The sequence below is a fragment of the Drosophila eugracilis genome, unplaced genomic scaffold (assembly GCF_018153835.1).
Source record: "Drosophila eugracilis isolate 14026-0451.02 unplaced genomic scaffold, ASM1815383v1 contig_496, whole genome shotgun sequence".
In the NCBI taxonomy this organism is placed as follows: Eukaryota; Metazoa; Arthropoda; class Insecta; order Diptera; family Drosophilidae; genus Drosophila; species Drosophila eugracilis.
The window spans coordinates 184,307-198,773 of record NW_024573367.1 but is presented as its reverse complement, the minus strand read 5'-3'; the positions used below and the strand labels follow the sequence as shown (position 1 = coordinate 198,773).

Genomic DNA, 14,467 nt, shown 5'->3' with positions numbered 1-14,467 from the left:
CACAGCAGAAATATGAAAACCGAAATAGCTGACCGAGAAAACTGGCAAAATGGCAAAGAACAAGCATTTCTGGGATTCTGTTTCGAGTGCATGAATATGAAATATTTCGCTTTTATTTGCAAATCATTTAGTTAGAGCCATAAACAGTGGGACGCGCCATTGAAGCCGAGCAAACACCCCCAAATCAGGCCATAAAAACAAAGCAGCCGCTTACTATAAACTAAGCAAACAGTGGGATCTCACCAAGATCCACTCGTCCATTGTCATGGTCCACAATCCGCTACACACAACCCCTATTCTATTTTCAATGCTTAGTGATGTAGACCTTGAAGAAGAGCACAGCACAGGTCTTTATATTCCCAGTGGTTAGATGGACCAAGGCCTTCAGATCACCGGCAATGTCCGCAGAGGGCACGTTTCTGACAAACTCATGGTTGCTCACGTTTTTAAGGGTATAAATATGCTGCAAGTTGCAAATTGTTTTAAACAAATTGAAGCCTTTCATTAAAAGGTGCTGTCCTCAACCAAAAAAGTCCCAAATTATCAAGTGAAGAGTATTTTTGGAAGTGCAAAGTAAGGATATTCAATCATCTTAAATACTAATTCTCTTCCTCAACCAGTCTCTTAATAGATATTTAAATTTCTTAAAATTGTATAAAATTAAATCGAAAACTCACCCCCTTGTTTGGCGGACATATCAATTCCTCCTTCGGTATATTTCTAAAGATGGGGTACCAAAGCTCCCGGGGACTCGTCAAAGACTGGCATAAGTCATTCCGCTTTAATGCAAGTTGCGTTGGAGTCCATGAATTCCGTTCCCATCGAAATATGTCAACCTCCATAGCAATCGGACCACTTGGCACATCCATCAGGACCTTAATGTTCCCATTGAAGTACAAAGTTTCCATATCGGCGGCCATATCGAAGGTCAAATTGGTTATGTCCAGAATCTTAGAAATCGGTATATTCCCCTTATCTTCTGCAGCAGTGCAAACTATATCCAAGGTTTTCTCATCGCCGATTACCTCGTAGGTGGTGCTCTAAATGAGAAATAGTTTTTAAAATCCAAAGCAACCAAATATTACGGAACGATAGCTTACCCAACTTCCTTTCAGGACTAGCAGGATGCAGAGCAGGCCAACAATCCAACCGATCCACTGCTTCATTTTCTGGTTTTCGAAGATCACCAACAAACTGCAACAATTTATAGCGCCCACGGCTAATTGCTCGCCAATTAGCCAACGCTATTCGCATTGTTTAACTAATTGCCAAATTAAGTTGTACATATTTTGTATAATTGCCGATGCAGATACTCAAAAATGCGATTCAGATTCAATGATCGTAGCACCCTCAAAAATATATAACAGAGCACTGAGAAAAAACAAAAGGGGCCAATCAGGTATTCGGCGGGCGTAATCCGGAAGGTCGAAGTCCGGATTCGTCCGGAAGTGGGTCGCCGTCGTCTCAATGGAACACCCATGTACACCTACATCACGCATACGTCGTGTGCGCCTGCGGGACAACAAGTGCGAGAAGCCAATAAAAAAAGCAAGCAAACGCACTTGACCCTGGAAATCCGACCGACTTGGGGCTTGGTTCGCCGATTCCGTTTGTAGGCCATGGCTGCCGTAAAATATCAAAATGGGGCCGCCACACGACGACCGTTATCCAAGTTATCCGATAACGGAGAGCCTCCTCGCAATGGCCATAAAGCGCAAACATGGCCAAAAGCCAGAACAGCAGCAAAAGCGCGTGGCTATTGCCTGTGTTTATGGCCTGGGAGCGGAGCATGAAGCTTCTAAACAGCTGGCATACTTTTTGGGATCCACTTTAAAGCTAACTTACACAAAAATGGGAAACAATTTTCGTATACATTTTCCGTGATTTGAAAACAAAGTGAACTTAATACAGTAAATTGTAGTATTTGACATAGAGTTTTTGATAAGATCACAAAGATCGAGTTTTGTGACAAAAATTTTGATTTAGATTGCCAAATTTGAATCAAATACTAATAATTAATATGTTAAGTGTTTTGTTTGTTCATTTTAAAGTACAACATTATTTATTGACTATTTTTTAAATTCTAGATTACTTTAGATTATTTAGTATTTAAAGAACTAACTTGGCATCACATATCAGTTTAAATCGATATTTTTTTGGTCATGATGTACATTTTATTAATGTTATTAAAATAGTTATGGTTATTTTAGATCTCATTCCATAATTTAATAACAATACATAATTTTTCATGTAGAAATTTTTGGTAAACCTGTCCTAATGTCTTGTCCTAATATCCTTTTAAATTTATCACGTATGGCTTTCAGAATTGTCTTCGACATTATCAAAATAAAATTTAAAGAACTTCTAAATTGGAACGCTCTTGGTGTAATGCTAATCTAAGTTATTCAGTCTATTGAATGGCCTACGTTACCTTTACGATCCTCGGAGATCATTGGTTTTCCGTAGAGCAGCACTTTAGCCGGTACGGCCTTGCAGCCAAAGGTGTGCACATCACTGCCCCTGCGTATTTCCTCAATATCACCATCATCTAAAACCACTTTGTTAATCCTCGCCTCCCTACGGATGCAGTCGATGAGATGGATGGGTTCCAGGGTGGCAAAGCTAATCACATGGGTATTTGGCAGTTTTTGCACAGACTGAATTTCCTCCTCGTAGGTCGCGTTGGCTTGCATCCGACTCACGGAAAAGATAAGCACTACGGTCAACCGTTTCAGGTGCGGCTGCTCAGTGTTATTGGCGATATCCTTGCGTTCTTTTATCATTTCATTGATGACGGGCACATGCTCCACATCCTCGGGTATCATGTTGTCAATCAGGATCATATTCTGACCGCAGTGTACGAGATGGGACAGCATTCCCTGTACCCGGCGCAGGGATCGAGTGCCGCTCCACGACAGTGTCTTTACATTCTCTGGCCAAGGAAAGCGGTCGTGTAGTATATGCGCAGTTTGGCTCTTACCTACGCCGGAGGAGCCCACTAATGCAATGATCTATTTACAAAATATCATGAATATATATTGGAAAACTAAATATTCCTATGCTCACAAGAATTTTCATAAACTTACCTGGTGGGTGGGGCTGTCAAGTGCACGTTCCAAATCGCTCAGCGCCTGATCCTGGTTCAAGACTTGGCGGCGGACATGTACAACCATATCGCTCAGCCGCTGGAAGCGGTCGCAGTAATTGTCCCGGTTGTTGACGATCGAGTAGTATTGGTTCTTGTAGTTCAACAAGAATTCATTTACCGTTAGGGAGTTGTCATTGAAATGCAGGCATAGGCCAGCACAAAGGATGATAATTAAAAAAGCCCAGGTCGACAAAGCCATCTTCCTGCGGGATATATTAGTTTCGTGGTCGCGAAGTCGCGACCGCTTCTTATCGGCGACAATCAGGCGTCGGAGGCGCTTTGACAGTCGAATATTGCATGCTCGCCAGGTCTTTGGCGAGTCACTGTTGGAGTCCCGCCTCTTGGCGGATCGCGTCTTGGTCTTCAGGAGCACCTGAGCACCCTGCATTGGAGTTTTGTCTGTGGCCATATGTACAGTTACTTACGCGCGTTGTATATGAAATATATTTCTTGTGCTTCAGTGCAAACTTGTGAAAATATATGAAATATATCAAGTATTACTAAAGGTTGTGGGAAAGTTTAGTTATTTTCTGTCCGAATAAGCAAAAGGAACTAAGGGAATCTTAATAATTTGTAAATAAAGCTAGTAAATAGCCTTCTTTACTTACTTTTTGGAAAATAACACTTTTGCCGGGAAAACTAAATGCTTATTAATGCTAGGCCGGGACGCTTACTGATATCGATATCACAAAAGCTAAACCGATATATCGATAACAACCCGCCAAATGATATTTACATTTGCAATAGTCACCCTGTGTTTATCTTACAGCTTTTTTAACACAAGTATTTTTATAACTAGATTTTATTAATTATCACAAAATATTAATAATGGTTTTAGATGATTTTACAAAAGTATGGAGGTTTATGTATTTGTATAATTACATTTAATTTATTAAGTAATACCTCACTGTACGTATATGATTAAAGAAGATTTTACAGAAGTGTGTAGGTTTACGTATTATTATAACTACATTTTATTAATTATCTCAAAATATTAAGTAATATTTCAGTGCAACTATATGGTTTTAGATGTTTTTACAAATAAGTGTGGGTATTTTGATAACTACATTTTATTAATTATCTCAAAACATGTAGTAATACCTCATTGTAACTATATGGTTTTAGATGATTTTACAGAAGTATGGAGGTAAATGTATTTTTATAACAACATTTTATTAATCACAAAATATTCAAAAATATTTTATTGTAACTATGTATATGGTTTTACAAACGTATGGAGTTATTTATAAAACTACACCTTACTTATTATCACAAAATATTAAGTAATACCTCATTGTAACTATATGGTTTTATATGATTTTACAGAAGTGTGGAGTTTTTTGCTTAGGTTCATACAACATCTGAGGTATAGTCGGTACATATAAATATTCAGGACTTAAAGTAATCTCAGAAATTATAAATCCGAAATACAAACATTGACATATACAAAAATTAAAAGTTTAAATACATTTGAATCTCTTCAAGTAATACCTCTTTGTGAGTATATGGTTTTAGATGATTTTATATATACACAGCATGGGCTATAAAAAATTCAGCACAAAAAGTTATCCCAGAAACTTTAAATCCGAATTCAAGTGTAAGGCAGAACATTTACAAATATTTTAAGTTAAAATACACTTGAATCTCTTTAAGTAATACCTCATGGTTTTCTTGCATTTTTTTTAAACTTTTAAAAATCATTATTGCACTGTAGAAAACATTTTTGCCACCACTTTTTAGTTTATTTTTTTTTTATATTTCAGTACATAAATCCCAATTACTTTGAGGAAATCATATTAGGTGTCACGATGTTGTGTACATATAAGTATTTTTATAAACTATTGGCAATAATATTACAAATTGATACCCGCAGTATAAAGATCTTAAATAATTAAATCTTCATGAATTAACCAATTCCCTTATAATTTTCAAGCGATTTATTTATCTGGTCAACTCTGCTACACACGGTATATTTGTTTGGTATATCTGCAATTTCAGTCTTTTTTCCCGGCGAATCAGAAAACGGTCAGCTTGCGTTGCAAAAATCATCTGTCGTTCAGGCATTCTCAATATTTTACTATATATTCCGAATAATCCGAAGTAAATCCCAGCCAGTCAATCCGATCCGCAATGACGAACGAGGACGTGGGCACCAACAGCGTCGCCGACCGCCTGAAGGTGGGTCCGCGCGAAGGCGTCACCTATCCGATCCAGATGAAGTACTGCGGCCATTGCACGATGCCCATTGAGGTAACTTGGAAATAGAAAAGAAAAACGTTTTAGAAAATCTGTATATTCATATATGCGTGTACATTCGATCCGCAGTACTGTGAGTACTATCCGGAGTACGAGAAGTGCAAGGACTGGTTGGAGCGTCACATGCCCGACGACTTCGAGCGTCTCAAGATCGAGGAAGAGGCGGCTGCCGCCGATGGGACAGATGACGACAAGAAGCGCCAGAAGCGCGGCGGCAAGGGATTGTTGCGCGTCAAGAAGAAGGAGGACGTGCCCAAGCGCATATGTGTTTCGCGAGCAGCACGTGGCAAGAAGAAGTCCGTGACTGTCGTCACAGGATTGAGCACTTTCGGTGGGTTTTGTCAATTTATAAATCGTATAATTCCATCGAGTCATGAGGAATCCACCTCATTATCAGAAATTTAAAGAAAGGCTATACAATAGTGTTAAAAGCTGGCACTAGCCTCATATGCTCTAAATGTAGGCCTTATTATTATCCATCTGCCATTTTCAGATATTGATCTCAAGGTGGCCGCCAAGTTTTTTGGCACAAAATTTGCCTGCGGCTCTTCGGTGACTGGCGACGATGAGATCGTTATTCAGGGCGACGTCAAGGATGACTTATTTGATGTCATACCCGAAAAGTGGGCCGAAATTGACGAAGACGTTATCGAAGATTTGGGCGATCAAAAGCGAACATAAATAATTTAATAAAATATAAATTTTTTTTAGCCTATTTTGTACGCTACATCAAACATAATATGAAACGTTAAACGTAATAGCCAATACGGTTAACTCATTGGCTGTTCCTCGGAACTTGTACCTTCTGTTTGATTGGATTCACTAATTGCTGGAGTGGATTCACCTATTGCCAGATTGCATTCTACTATTGCTGGATTCGATTCCTTTATTGCTGGATTGGATTCACCAATTGCTGGAGTGGCTTCACTTGCTGTAGTGGGTTCACCAGATTTACTGGCTTCAACTGTTGCTGTTTTGGGTCGCTTTCCGGATTGCTTGCCAGCTGCCTTGGTTGTTGTCTCTGCGGGTTTTTCTGTAGCTGTTTCCTTAGTGGCGTCCTTAATTTCTGCCCCATGAAAGTGCTTGTAGCTTAGCTGGATGATCTTTTCGTTCTCCTCATCAGTAAGTGGTGCCTTATTGTCGTCAATGAGCTGTATAGTTGGAAAAAGCATATGACAAGTGTGGGCAAGCAACATTTTAAGCTAATCCTCACCAGCTGCGTGTGGAGGGCACTTGTCGGCGGATCGTTGATCATTTGCAAGACCTCGTTGGACTTCAGTCGATAAGTAGAAAGATCCTTTACATAGTTTACGATGTTTTCGCGGGTCTGTGTTTTGCAGGGCGAATCTTCCAGATATTGCAGTGCCTGTGAAATCCAAAAACCTCGTTAATAACCAAAACTAATTCTCACATTTTTAGAAAGAACTAACTTCATAGGTGACAGTGGCCAAGTTAAACATTCCAAACTTCTTTTTTGTGCTCTTGATCTTCTGCAGAATTTGCATAACTTCTAGATTGGTGAGATATGAGAATGTCGGATTGACCCTGAATGGAAGTATATATTATAAATTTATTGTTTTCCATAAATAAACAATACTCACGCTTCCATTTCGAGACGGCTACTGTAAGTGGTCTCGTAGGAGGGGCACTGAAATATACCACGTACCGCAAGGCCGTATTTTGGTATTTTTTGGTATTATTCAAGATTTTTATAGGTTACGATCACACTTTGCAAGAGTCCCTCTGTTGTTTAGCATAACATTACATTACAAAAATTCCGCCACTGTTATCGGTTGTGCCACCTGCAAATTCGGTGCCTTTGGAGTCCAAGCTTAGGATGCGGATACGGTGATACTGGAAACTAGCGGACAGCATGCACTCCCACACAAACGAGTCAGCGGCGGCGTCGACGGCAACGGCGGGCGCGGTCACAAATGGTGCTGTAGGATCCGGTGGTGGTGCAGGCGGAACGCATGGTAGCACGGAAGGCAAGATTCGATGCATCTTTCTCAGCGAGTTCCATGCAACGGCCGGCTGCAAGATAAGCTGCCAGGTGAGTCGGTTCCCAGGAGCACACCCAGATAAGATAATCCAATACAATCGACGCCCCATAGGTTCCCGATAACTACATATCCAAGGATGTGTTTGATGCCATAAACGTGTACATTATTCCCAAGCAGCATCTTCAACGCTGCATACTCACCGTCAATGCAATGGACGTTAAGATTGTCGGCTATCCGGTAGGCATACAGGATCAGCAGAAATACGCCCGCAATGCCTTCCTATTCAATCTGTGCTTTGTCTGCGATTCGCGGGCTAGGAGCGTACAGTACGAGCCGGTTGTTAAGAAACTATCCGAGTACCTCATCATGATGGAGGAGGAGTCGTGCTTCCTGTCACGGGAAGACGACAAACGTCGCCTACAGAACATCTTCGAGACGGTGCTGCGCGACCTTAACGAGCGCAAGGTGGCCACTATTGTCGAAGGCGACAATACTATTTACCTGAAGATCGTTATGCACAAGCCGGATCCTCCGCCGGTCAAGGATCACATGGTCCCTCTGCTGCTGGCCAATCTGCGCGATGCTCCATTAGACAATTGGGACCTGACCACGCAACAGGTGCGGGCTTAGCCTAGGATTTACTCTAGAAATAACGCCAGCATGGTTGGTACCCCTGGGGGTATGGTGTGATTTAAGATTTCCTATATATTACCACATTATCTATCTCCACATTATCAATCTCACTTAACTAAAATCCTTTTCTTTTTTTAATAGATCCTGCCTTATATAAACGGAATCAATCACGTTGCCCGGATTGCAGCGGAAGCTGACGTGGAAACAGACCTAGTAAAGTCATGCATACAGAATTTGGTTTACTATGGCGTGGTCCAGCTGCTGCCCATTCTCAAGTACAGCAACGTCTATATGACTCAAAACCTTAAGCATCTCATCCAAAGTGCGGCATTGAGTGGCGCCTGCCGAAAATATGTGGCCCTGCGTCCGGATAAGACGCTACCTAGTGTGCAGCGCATCTTCCAGTTCTATGCCTCGATGACGCATGGTGTCACCCTGCGAGCCATTTGCCAGCGATTGTGTCCACCGGATCACAACATCGATGAACGGCGCATGGTGATCTTTGGGCTGCAGCACCGATTTATTCGATGCATCCATAAATACCCGGTGTTTACGGGTTCGGTGCCATCCGGGCGGCAAAAGATGTACACCGGCCTGATCAGCTTCGACGAGATCTGCTGCAAGACGGGCCTCTCGCCCTGCACCATCGAGCGGGATATCGAAAAGGACACGAATGTGACTGTGATCTGGAAGTGACGACGGATGAAAGGGCGGAGATGACGCCGGGTTTGTTGTAGTTTGTAGGAAAATAGTTTGTTATGTTTCCAATAGCTTTTTTATATACACATATATACAAATGAAAGGTTAACAAGCCGGTGGTTTGAATTGGGCTGATACCGAACATGGATTTCCAGCTCGACGACAATCAAGAATCTTCGGCGCTGGAGAGGATGGCATCATATACCGCCTGGGCCACACAAGCATCTTCCGAAGCCATGCCTGAAGGTGTAAGAAATATATAAATATAATTTTGGAAAAGACAGAGATGGCTACAATTCTGAAGTGCTGATAAAGTGAGTATGTGTGAAGTGAACTTTATTAAGAACGTACCCATGGATTGGAAGATGGAAATGTCCGACTCCTCGGGATAGCTTCCGTTGTTGATAATGGCTCCCAGTTCAGCAGTGATCGAGGCTTTAAGACCTACCAATTCGGCTTCGGCATTGGCATAGCAATCCACATAGATCTCAGCCTTCTGGTAAACATCAGGAGCAACCTCCGAGAATTCGACTTCGCCGGCACCTACAGCTGAAAGCGGAAGGTAAGTTAATCTCCCATTCGAAAATAGGAAAGCTAGCAAAACACAGACTCACCATTAATGTGAACGCCTTGCTTATCTTTTAGATCTTTAAGATGGACCAGCGGATCGCAGGAGTACGTGGCAATGCAGATTACATCGGCATTCTGGCAAGCTTCATTGGCACTCCGAGAAACTGCAATCTGTGTCCCGCTTTCGTTGCCCAATTCGCGCTGCAGTTTCTCTGCTAAATTCTGTGCTTTCGCCGTAGTTCGGTTGTAAAGATTGAGCTGCTTTACCCGGAAGTTGGCACAAAAGGCTGCGGCATGGTGTTGCCCTTGGACTCCGCAGCCCACGATGGCCACATTGATTTGCCTTTCCTTTTCCGCTTGCAAACCAAATCGCCGGAAGTACAGATACTTTGTGGCCACCAGTGAAGCGGAAACAGTGCGCCATGTGGTCAAATCCGTGCCCTCCATTATAGCTGATAGTTGACCGGTTTGCTTATCGAATAGCATGACATGAGCATGAATGCTGGGTAGCGGGGGATCTCGCCTCTGATTCCCACAGAACGATGTCACCAGTTTGCAGGCCAGCGTAGAGCGGGGGGATTCCTTCGATCCCAGGCTGTAGTTGCCCACAAAGGCGGGCATGGTCAACAGAATACCAGCAGATTCATTTCCGCATGCAGTGAAACTCCTTTTCGGTTGGATGGCAAAGGACGTGAATGATTTTGTCTCCTGATCTTGGCTTGGTTTAACTACAGCTACAAGCGCCGCCTCCACTGCAGCATTGACCAAAGGCCATGTTAGATACCGACGCACTGCATCCGCATTATAGTAAACTGGCGAAATGCTGCTCATTCTGGTAAGTGCCTTTTAAAATAAGCTTAAGAGGTTTAATTTCACTTATTTCGTAGACTAAGTATTTTTTTTTTTTTAAAAATTGGAATGTAAGTGATAGTTTACATAAAGCTTAAAGATCAGCTGGCTAGTGATGACATGTAGTTAAGGAATATCTAATCATTAACTAGTTACATTAATCAAAATCCTAGAAACTTGTAATGTCAGGAAGCATTTGTTAAGTTAGAGAAAACAATTACAGTTTTTCTGTAAGATATAAGCTTTTCTATATTTTTGGCCAAAAAAGCTAATTTCAGCTGAAAAACTGGCAGTACTTTTAGTTTCTTAACAGAAATTAACTAAAAAATACCGTTAGTGGTTCTGGTTAAGTATATCGAAAGTAACATTCGATTAGTTTAGCTCTGAAATTGCGGCAAAATTTGAATGTTGCTAGTTGGGGCGAAAAATAATATGTTGATAACCATTTATCTAAAAAAAAAAAATTAGTCAAATATTTTAAAATTTAAATTATTATTTAGAAATAATTTCAAAAATGTATCAAGTTTTGTTTTAAACGAAAGGTTTGTGGTCAGTTTCAATCCGGAAAACTTGCTAAATAGTTTTAAGCGCCCGCAAAATTGAAACTGAAATGGGGGAAAAACCAACTCAACCGAAATCCAAATTTTCACGGGCGACGGTTTTTTCCTCATTTCTAATGCAGTTTTCCCCATTCTTCGGCGTCGCTGGGAAAATGCATTTTCACCGCACGCCAAGGGCGAAACCGCAGTTGGAAAAAGGGAAACTGCTTCTACTGTCAACGTCTTTATCGCTCTGAAATAATTCTCGCGAACAGCTGGAAACTGAACCACAAACCAATCCAAAACCAAACCCAACTCTTTTCAAACACGAAAGTGAAAAGCGAATGCACTTTTCCGCGGCTGCCAGCTGATAGGAAAAATTAATTTATGCCCCGCTATTGTTTCTTTCCATCGCCATTTTATTTTTTCCCAGCTGCTAATTCAAATTTTGACATAATTTCTTCACTGTTCGCCTCCGTCGCCTGCTTTCTCGCCTTTGTGTCCCAACAACCAATTTCACTTGACTTGACCTTTGCGCGGCTTTTCCATGGCTTTTCATGCACATGCAAAAGAAAATCGCAGTTCTTGGACTGTCATTGTAAATTTCGCGAGCTCATTGTGAAAATGCCTAACGATTCTGAATCATAGAAAAGTGCACAAAAAAAATATATGATATCCTTAAAGAATTTTCAAGATTACTTAAGTTTCGTTATAGCTCTCATAAATAGTAGGTTAACATACATTTTTCTGAGTGTATGGGCTTGGGTTTCGGGTGGGTCTGGAGCCTTTTGTTGTGGTTGTGTGGTGGCGGCCTTGGGAATGTGCAGTTGCTGGCTGATTTATTTTCGCCCCGAAGTGCCACAAATCAAAGTCGAGGTGCTGCTGCTGCTGCCGTCGTTGCAGTTGCTGACTCATTGGAGTGGCTCCTGGTCCATAGCTGCGACCTGTTGCATGCCCCACAACTCCTGGAGTCACCACGGTGGCACCGACACCAGAATTAACAGAACCACCAATAACACCACCGGCAGCACAACTTCTAAGTGTTCTGACCTTGCTGGCGGGTAAGTGGCTGGCCATAAATTTTGGCATTGCGCAAAAACCAAAAAGCCTGCTGAATAAAAAAACGCCCCGATTCTGATTTCGAATCCAATTCCAATTCCAATCCTAAGAATCTACATCCATATCCGAAAAAGTGAATTGTCGCCGACGCTTTGAATAAATTGCTAAACGATTTGGCAAGCGCCAAAATTTAATGGCCAAAAAGGATTTCGCTTGGCTGAGCATAAATTTGCGGGCCAAAATCAATGACGAAGCGTATTTCGATTGAATTTATTGCCCAACTAAGAAGTTGATTGGGTTGAGAGGATATTCACACTGATTTCGGCTTCTACAAATATTTATTTCTTAGGACTTCTTACCTTTAATATCGACAACATTGTAATAGATTTTTAAACCGGATAGATTCATTTTTGAAACTATATGATTTTTCAAGCCGTTGCCTTCAAGTTGCTGAAAAGCCAACACTTTATTTTTCATATATATGCCATTTGGGCTAACGGCTTTTGAAACTGTAACTGTAACGGTAACTGCAATAGTTATAGTAATAGTAATAGTAATGGCAATAGTCTACTAACCACACACTGAAACAGAACGTTGCCACACCTTTTCTTTGCCAGAGCTGGATTTTAATTTTTTACTGCCTTATTTTTGCTTAGTTTGTGTTTGAATTTTGTATTTTTATTTGTGTTATTGTTTTAGTGCGCGCCCGCACACTTGGCTAACACACACACAGATACAAGCACTCAACACACTCGCAGGCATAGGTTAGAAAAAGGAAAGTCGGCGAACGCGAAAAACTCAGAGTTGAAGTTTCGTATTTTGTATTTTGTAGATCAATCTTGGAATGGGTTTGTGCCGTTAGCCGCCGGCGACGTCGTTGCTCACTAAAATGTTGTTTGTCCTTGGAGAATGTGGCAAAAAAGATAGAAAAATTTTATGGAAAAAAATTGTAAAATTATAATATACATATGCGCACTGTTACCGTTGAGGTGCACAGCGAAAAACTTAATGTAAGCTTTAATTCCTAGATTTATTACTCAATTAACTTGTGTTTTATGATAGTTTATAGATTTTGTACTATTTTTATATAGCATTGCTTTGATATTTCAAATTATGCTTAAGTTAACAGTGTCTTGAATTACAAAACCCATTTTGATTTTGTTCTAGGGCCAAAAAGAAGTTGCTGAAAAGTAGGCAATATTATGTTCACTTCCTTTTTGGTTTATCGATAAATTCCCTTCTTAAGAATTTTTGTGTTTACGCAAAGAACTTACATTGCTCTTTGAATATTTTGTTATTTTGATTTAATATTCTGTAAAATATTATAATATAATATAAATTTAACATTTATTACTCCTCTTTTTTGTTGTATTTTTTTCAGTGCTGTGATATATGTGTGCACATATCTGACGACGACTATAATTGTGCCGTTATGTTTAGCGTTGGCGCCGCACCCAATGGACTCCACTGAGCTGCCCGCTTCTCCCCCTTCTCCACCTTGGATATTCCCGCCCCCGTCGCCACCCGCTCCACCAATTAGATTCGATCGGTAAGTACTATTTCTAGTTATTGTTGTCGGACTCATTGCAGCCATTGCCTCAGTTCGCCTTTGTCTAATGATTTCGATTATTGGTTTGTTTTATTTTCTCCCCTTTTCCCCTCTGGTTTTGTAAATTTTACTATTTTTTTTATATTTTACAACTTCCGTCTGTGCACTTTACGATGGACATGAATATTGTGGAACTAACTAGAGCTAAAATAATAATTTGGGTTACCTTAACTACAGAACAAATCTTTAAAGTCGGTTTTTGTTTGGGTTGTTGAAGTCTTTTTAATTTTATTGAAAAAAAATATTTTCTATGATACATGAATGATAACTTCAAATGAGCCTAAATATTTTTTAAATAACAGAAAATATTAAGTCAACTTTGAAACGCTGAAGACAAAAATTTAAAACAGAAAATTAAGAGAATTTGAAATATAAGCTAATAAGGATGTACTAAGTTAGTACATACTAAGTTAGTACATATTCTAGCAATTAGTTTCGGCCTACAATCTATAAGCTAGCCCTTAATAAGCCTTTATGCCTGCAATTGCTGCACTTCAAGTGAACGACTTATTTCAGCTGGCTTTTTCGAACGCCTACTGACTAATCCAGGGCCTAATATTTCCGAGGCCTATGATTAGCATATTTTCCTACCCCCTCCGCAGAGTTTCCCCCTGCCAAGTTTAAGCCGCGTTTCGTTTCCACTAACTTGAACCGTTCCACTGCCGTTTCAGTCGTTTCAGCCAAGATCGGTTTTCTTCGTCTGGGATTTTGGTTTCTTTTTGTTTGGCTCGCTTCGGTTTGCTTCCAAGACGGCTAAGTTTTTATCAGCCAAGTCAGTCAGTGTTTCGCTTTCGGCCAGAGCTGACGAATTTCCTCTTAACGCTTTTAAGCACGGCCAGAAAGGCAGCCAGGAGAATCGTTCAAAAACTTGGCGGGTGTGAAGTGAAGTGTCTTATGAATTGATCAGATCTATAAATATATATATCATAACAGCGGGTAAATCACATTTTTTGGTTAGCAAATTGAATGCTAATAAGCGGAGATTCACCTATTGCTATTTTTTTTGTTTACTTCTTTTTGTTTTTGTGAATTCAATAATAAACATCTATGAAGATATATAGAAATATTTAAGTGAAATATGAAATACAACAGCAGCAAGAAA

General features: G+C 40.5%; 7 protein-coding genes across 7 annotated transcripts in view; 3 read left to right on the top strand and 4 right to left on the bottom strand.

Annotated features, from left to right (window-relative positions):
- Positions 1-291: 291 nt before the first annotated feature.
- LOC108103490 lies at positions 292-1,889 on the bottom strand. The gene is made up of 3 exons (XM_017208998.2): positions 1,101-1,889; positions 678-1,040; positions 292-463 (listed from the first exon to the last, which is right to left on the bottom strand). Exons 1-3 carry the CDS (start codon positions 1,164-1,166, stop codon positions 305-307), a joined length of 588 nt encoding a protein of 195 aa, XP_017064487.1. The 5' UTR covers positions 1,167-1,889; the 3' UTR covers positions 292-304.
- A 381-nt stretch (positions 1,890-2,270) lies between these two features.
- LOC108103488 lies at positions 2,271-3,860 on the bottom strand. The gene is made up of 3 exons (XM_017208996.2): positions 3,757-3,860; positions 3,087-3,615; positions 2,271-3,011 (listed from the first exon to the last, which is right to left on the bottom strand). Exons 2-3 carry the CDS (start codon positions 3,555-3,557, stop codon positions 2,406-2,408), a joined length of 1,077 nt encoding a protein of 358 aa, XP_017064485.1. The 5' UTR covers positions 3,558-3,615; positions 3,757-3,860; the 3' UTR covers positions 2,271-2,405.
- Positions 3,861-5,146: 1,286 nt separating this feature from the next.
- LOC108103491 (density-regulated protein homolog) lies at positions 5,147-6,119 on the top strand. Its single transcript, XM_017208999.1, has 3 exons — positions 5,147-5,398; positions 5,474-5,735; positions 5,898-6,119. Exons 1-3 carry the CDS (start codon positions 5,279-5,281, stop codon positions 6,083-6,085), a joined length of 570 nt encoding a protein of 189 aa, XP_017064488.1. The 5' UTR covers positions 5,147-5,278; the 3' UTR covers positions 6,086-6,119.
- Positions 6,061-7,045, bottom strand: LOC108103489 (DNA-directed RNA polymerase III subunit RPC9). Its single transcript, XM_041819225.1, has 4 exons — positions 7,006-7,045; positions 6,835-6,949; positions 6,618-6,770; positions 6,061-6,555 (listed from the first exon to the last, which is right to left on the bottom strand). Exons 1-4 carry the CDS (start codon positions 7,011-7,013, stop codon positions 6,175-6,177), a joined length of 657 nt encoding a protein of 218 aa, XP_041675159.1. The 5' UTR covers positions 7,014-7,045; the 3' UTR covers positions 6,061-6,174.
- An 87-nt stretch (positions 7,046-7,132) lies between these two features.
- LOC108103471 (GATOR complex protein NPRL2) lies at positions 7,133-8,848 on the top strand. The gene is made up of 3 exons (XM_017208971.2): positions 7,133-7,457; positions 7,519-8,025; positions 8,182-8,848. The coding sequence occupies exons 1-3, from the start codon at positions 7,278-7,280 to the stop codon at positions 8,734-8,736; spliced, it is 1,242 nt and encodes a 413-aa protein (XP_017064460.1). The 5' UTR covers positions 7,133-7,277; the 3' UTR covers positions 8,737-8,848.
- On the bottom strand, positions 8,797-10,467 carry LOC108103472 (ketimine reductase mu-crystallin). Its single transcript, XM_017208972.2, has 3 exons — positions 9,354-10,467; positions 9,091-9,288; positions 8,797-8,979 (listed from the first exon to the last, which is right to left on the bottom strand). The coding sequence occupies exons 1-3, from the start codon at positions 10,138-10,140 to the stop codon at positions 8,906-8,908; spliced, it is 1,059 nt and encodes a 352-aa protein (XP_017064461.1). The 5' UTR covers positions 10,141-10,467; the 3' UTR covers positions 8,797-8,905.
- The window catches only part of LOC108103467, a 35,568-nt gene continuing 31,138 nt past the window's right edge, over positions 10,038-14,467 (top strand). The window contains exons 1-2 of the mRNA XM_017208962.1: positions 10,038-10,144; positions 13,138-13,305. The gene's annotated coding sequence lies outside the window, so the exon portion shown is untranslated. The remainder of the gene's footprint in view (positions 10,145-13,137; positions 13,306-14,467) is intronic.

Excerpts from the sequence above, each read along its gene's own strand:
- LOC108103472 (XM_017208972.2), bottom strand. The coding sequence starts at position 10,140 with ATGAGCAGCATTTCGCCAGTTTACTATAATGCGGATGCAGTGCGTCGG. Across the intron at positions 9,289-9,353 it reads GCAAGGCGTTCACATTAATG|CTGTAGGTGCCGGCGAAGTC; the intron begins GTGAGTCTGTGT and ends TTCCGCTTTCAG. Across the intron at positions 8,980-9,090 it reads TTCCATCTTCCAATCCATGG|GCATGGCTTCGGAAGATGCT; the intron begins GTACGTTCTTAA and ends TTACACCTTCAG.
- LOC108103490 (XM_017208998.2), bottom strand. The coding sequence starts at position 1,166 with ATGAAGCAGTGGATCGGTTGGATTGTTGGCCTGCTCTGCATCCTGCTA. Across the intron at positions 1,041-1,100 it reads TAGTCCTGAAAGGAAGTTGG|AGCACCACCTACGAGGTAAT; the intron begins GTAAGCTATCGT and ends TTTCTCATTTAG. Across the intron at positions 464-677 it reads TATGTCCGCCAAACAAGGGG|CATATTTATACCCTTAAAAA; the intron begins GTGAGTTTTCGA and ends TGCAACTTGCAG.
- LOC108103491 (XM_017208999.1), top strand. The coding sequence starts at position 5,279 with ATGACGAACGAGGACGTGGGCACCAACAGCGTCGCCGACCGCCTGAAG. Across the intron at positions 5,399-5,473 it reads ATTGCACGATGCCCATTGAG|TACTGTGAGTACTATCCGGA; the intron begins GTAACTTGGAAA and ends TTCGATCCGCAG. Across the intron at positions 5,736-5,897 it reads CACAGGATTGAGCACTTTCG|ATATTGATCTCAAGGTGGCC; the intron begins GTGGGTTTTGTC and ends TGCCATTTTCAG.
- LOC108103489 (XM_041819225.1), bottom strand. Across the intron at positions 6,771-6,834 it reads TGGCCACTGTCACCTATGAA|GCACTGCAATATCTGGAAGA; the intron begins GTTAGTTCTTTC and ends TGGATTTCACAG. Across the intron at positions 6,556-6,617 it reads GTGCCCTCCACACGCAGCTG|CTCATTGACGACAATAAGGC; the intron begins GTGAGGATTAGC and ends CCAACTATACAG.
- LOC108103488 (XM_017208996.2), bottom strand. The coding sequence starts at position 3,557 with ATGGCCACAGACAAAACTCCAATGCAGGGTGCTCAGGTGCTCCTGAAG. Across the intron at positions 3,012-3,086 it reads TTGACAGCCCCACCCACCAG|ATCATTGCATTAGTGGGCTC; the intron begins GTAAGTTTATGA and ends TTTTGTAAATAG.
- LOC108103471 (XM_017208971.2), top strand. The coding sequence starts at position 7,278 with ATGCACTCCCACACAAACGAGTCAGCGGCGGCGTCGACGGCAACGGCG. Across the intron at positions 7,458-7,518 it reads GCTGCAAGATAAGCTGCCAG|GTTCCCGATAACTACATATC; the intron begins GTGAGTCGGTTC and ends GACGCCCCATAG. Across the intron at positions 8,026-8,181 it reads GGGACCTGACCACGCAACAG|ATCCTGCCTTATATAAACGG; the intron begins GTGCGGGCTTAG and ends TTTTTTTAATAG.